At 41.9% G+C, this 2,500-nt stretch overlaps 1 protein-coding gene across 4 annotated transcripts in view; it reads left to right on the forward strand.

Annotated features, from left to right (window-relative positions):
- dnm2b (dynamin 2b) overlaps positions 1–2,500 on the forward strand; it is a 16,407-nt gene that overhangs the window by 5,988 nt on the left and 7,919 nt on the right. For 2 of the 4 annotated variants that reach the window (XM_053676380.1, XM_053676381.1), the window contains exon 11: positions 848–986. In XM_053676380.1, the coding sequence (XP_053532355.1) occupies positions 848–986 (139 nt within the window). Of the gene's footprint in view, positions 1–847; positions 987–2,321; positions 2,461–2,500 lie in introns of all 4 variants that reach the window. The other 2 variants (XM_017457598.3, XM_053676382.1) reach the window with 1 other exon arrangement.

The raw sequence follows: 2,500 nt of genomic DNA on the forward strand, positions 1-2,500 counted from the left end.
TGTCCTGCAGTGCTGTGTTTATTGCCCTGGAAAAAGGATATATTTTTATAAAGAGAGAGAGAATGGGGATAGAAATGGAGAAAGGAAGAATGGAGGATGAAAAATAAATGGAGAAAGAATGAATGGCAAAAGAAAAGTGGAAGAAGGAAAAGAAATAAAGGAGGACAGAGAAAGCAGTGTGGAGGGAAAGAAAGAATGACAATATACAGGAAGGAAGGAAGAATGGAGAAAGAATATCAAATAATAGAGAAGAAAATGAGAATGGAGGAAGAAAAGGAAAGAAGAGAACACAATGTGGGGGGAAAAGTGTGGACACAGGAAAAATTAAAGAATGGCTCTAGTCAGAACAGGGAAGAAGGAAAGAAAGAAAGAATGCAGGAAGAATAAAACAGTAGAGAAGAACATGAAGATGAAGGGAAGTGAAAGGAAGAAAAAGAAAGAAAAGGGGATACAGATGAGAAAATGACAATAGAGAGGAAAGAATGGAAGAAGAAGAAGAAAAATAATACAGAGAAGAAAGGGAAAACAAAAACACTAGAAGGAATGTAAAAAGGAATAAAAATAAAGATAAAATGAGGAAACAAAAAAAAGAAGTTGTTACAGGAATCATTTAGAAACCGTGAGAATAGAGGAAGAAAGGCAAAATAAAAATAAAAAGAAAAGAAAAACTGAAAAGGAAATAATTTTAAAAAAGGATAAAAATGGAGGGAAGAGACTGTAAGGTGGAAAATAAGTACAAATACAGAGGAGAAAGAAAATCAAGGTTTATTTATCCCAGTCATCACATGCTGATGTGTGTGTGTGTGTGTGTGTGTGTGTGTGTGTGTGTGTGTGGGGCGTGTATCAGGACGGGTTTGTTCACCCCTGACCTGGCCTTCGAGGCCATAGTGAAAAAGCAGATCATTAAGCTGAAGGAGCCATGTCTCAAATGCATCGACCTGGTCATCCAGGAGCTCATCAACACAGTCAGGCAGTGCACTACGAAGGTAGCGCATGCAGCCAAAGGGGGCGCTGCAGAGCGAGTGAGCAGGGGAGGGGAACGATCTGCACAGCCTCTACATTTAAACCGAGTTCGTTTACAGATCACTGCTTACGCAGGTCAAGCATTTAAACCGAAACATCTCATTCTGACATTTTAAGGGATTTAATCCAAGCAGTTAGTGCTGGATGTTTGAGGGCCGGGGCTTCTGAAAATTCCTATACGTCTTGCTGAGTCATCAGGACAACTAAAAGCACTTGAAAGTGTTTTTAAGCGCAGACCGGAGCTGTGCAGATCGTGACCGTTTCCTGGTCCTGCCTCGTCCTCTGAGTGAGCATGTGGAGGAGGCCAGTTTTTACTTACTGACTCTGCTCTCGGTTAAAGACGAGCTTCTGGATTCGCCATTTTCACCTGCACATCAACACCTCGTCATCAGTCATGTGATACTGCCAACTAACCAACACACAACAAAAGCACTGGTCCTTTCAAAATACTATCACTTGGTCTAGGGGATATATAGGTAGATGGATGGATTAGATTAGCGGATCAGATGAAGGATGGATTAGATTAGCGGATCAGATGATGGATGGATGGATTAGATTAGCGGATCAGATGATGGATGGATGGATTAAATTAGTGGATCAGATGATGGATGGGTGGATTAGATTAGTGGATCAGATGATGGATGGATGGATTAGATTAGCGGATCAGATGATGGATGGATGGATTAGATTAGCGGATCAGATGAAGGATGGATTAGATTAGCGGATCAGATGATGGATGGATGGATTGTTGAATGGATGGATTAAATTAGTGGATCAGATGATGGATGGGTGGATTAGATTAGCGGATCAGATGATGGATGGATGGATTAGATTAGTGGATCAGATGATGTTTGGATAGATTGTTGAATGAATGAAACAGATGAGTTAGATTCATGAACTGACTTGGAGTTGGATGGAGGGTTGGATGGAAGGATAGGGAGATTAGATTGGATGAACAGGTAGATTACACATCCACACATACACTTACTCTGAAGTACCTGAGGCACACTGAATAAATAATCCGAATACATTGTGTAATTAATGTAGGTGAGATTTGGAGAAACCAGAAGCTCGTCTGATTTGAGGCAATGTGTACAGTGAAAACTCGACTAAACCTTTCTGTCTCCTTTTATTTTCTCTCCTGTTCTTTGTCCTTCTTTACCTGGCCTTTCTTTTCTTTTTTTTTTGCTACATCCCTGTTTTTGTATCTGAACCTGGCCACCCTTTTCCTCACATTACCCTGATATAAAAATGACCCACACTCCGCCCTGCTCCACCCATTTCCCATGATCCCTCAGGACGGGCTTGTTCACCCCAGACCTGGCGTTCGAGGCCATAGTGAAAAAGCAGATCGTTAAGCTGAAGCAGCCATGTCTCAAATGTGTGGACCTGGTCGTGTCCGAACTCTCCGCTCTCGCCCACAAGTGCACGGAGAAGGTAAAGGGTACGACGATACGCTGGGATGAGGGAGGGGAGT

Source organism: Ictalurus punctatus, chromosome 26 (genome assembly GCF_001660625.3).
Source record: "Ictalurus punctatus breed USDA103 chromosome 26, Coco_2.0, whole genome shotgun sequence".
NCBI classification, from domain to species: domain Eukaryota; kingdom Metazoa; phylum Chordata; class Actinopteri; order Siluriformes; family Ictaluridae; genus Ictalurus; species Ictalurus punctatus.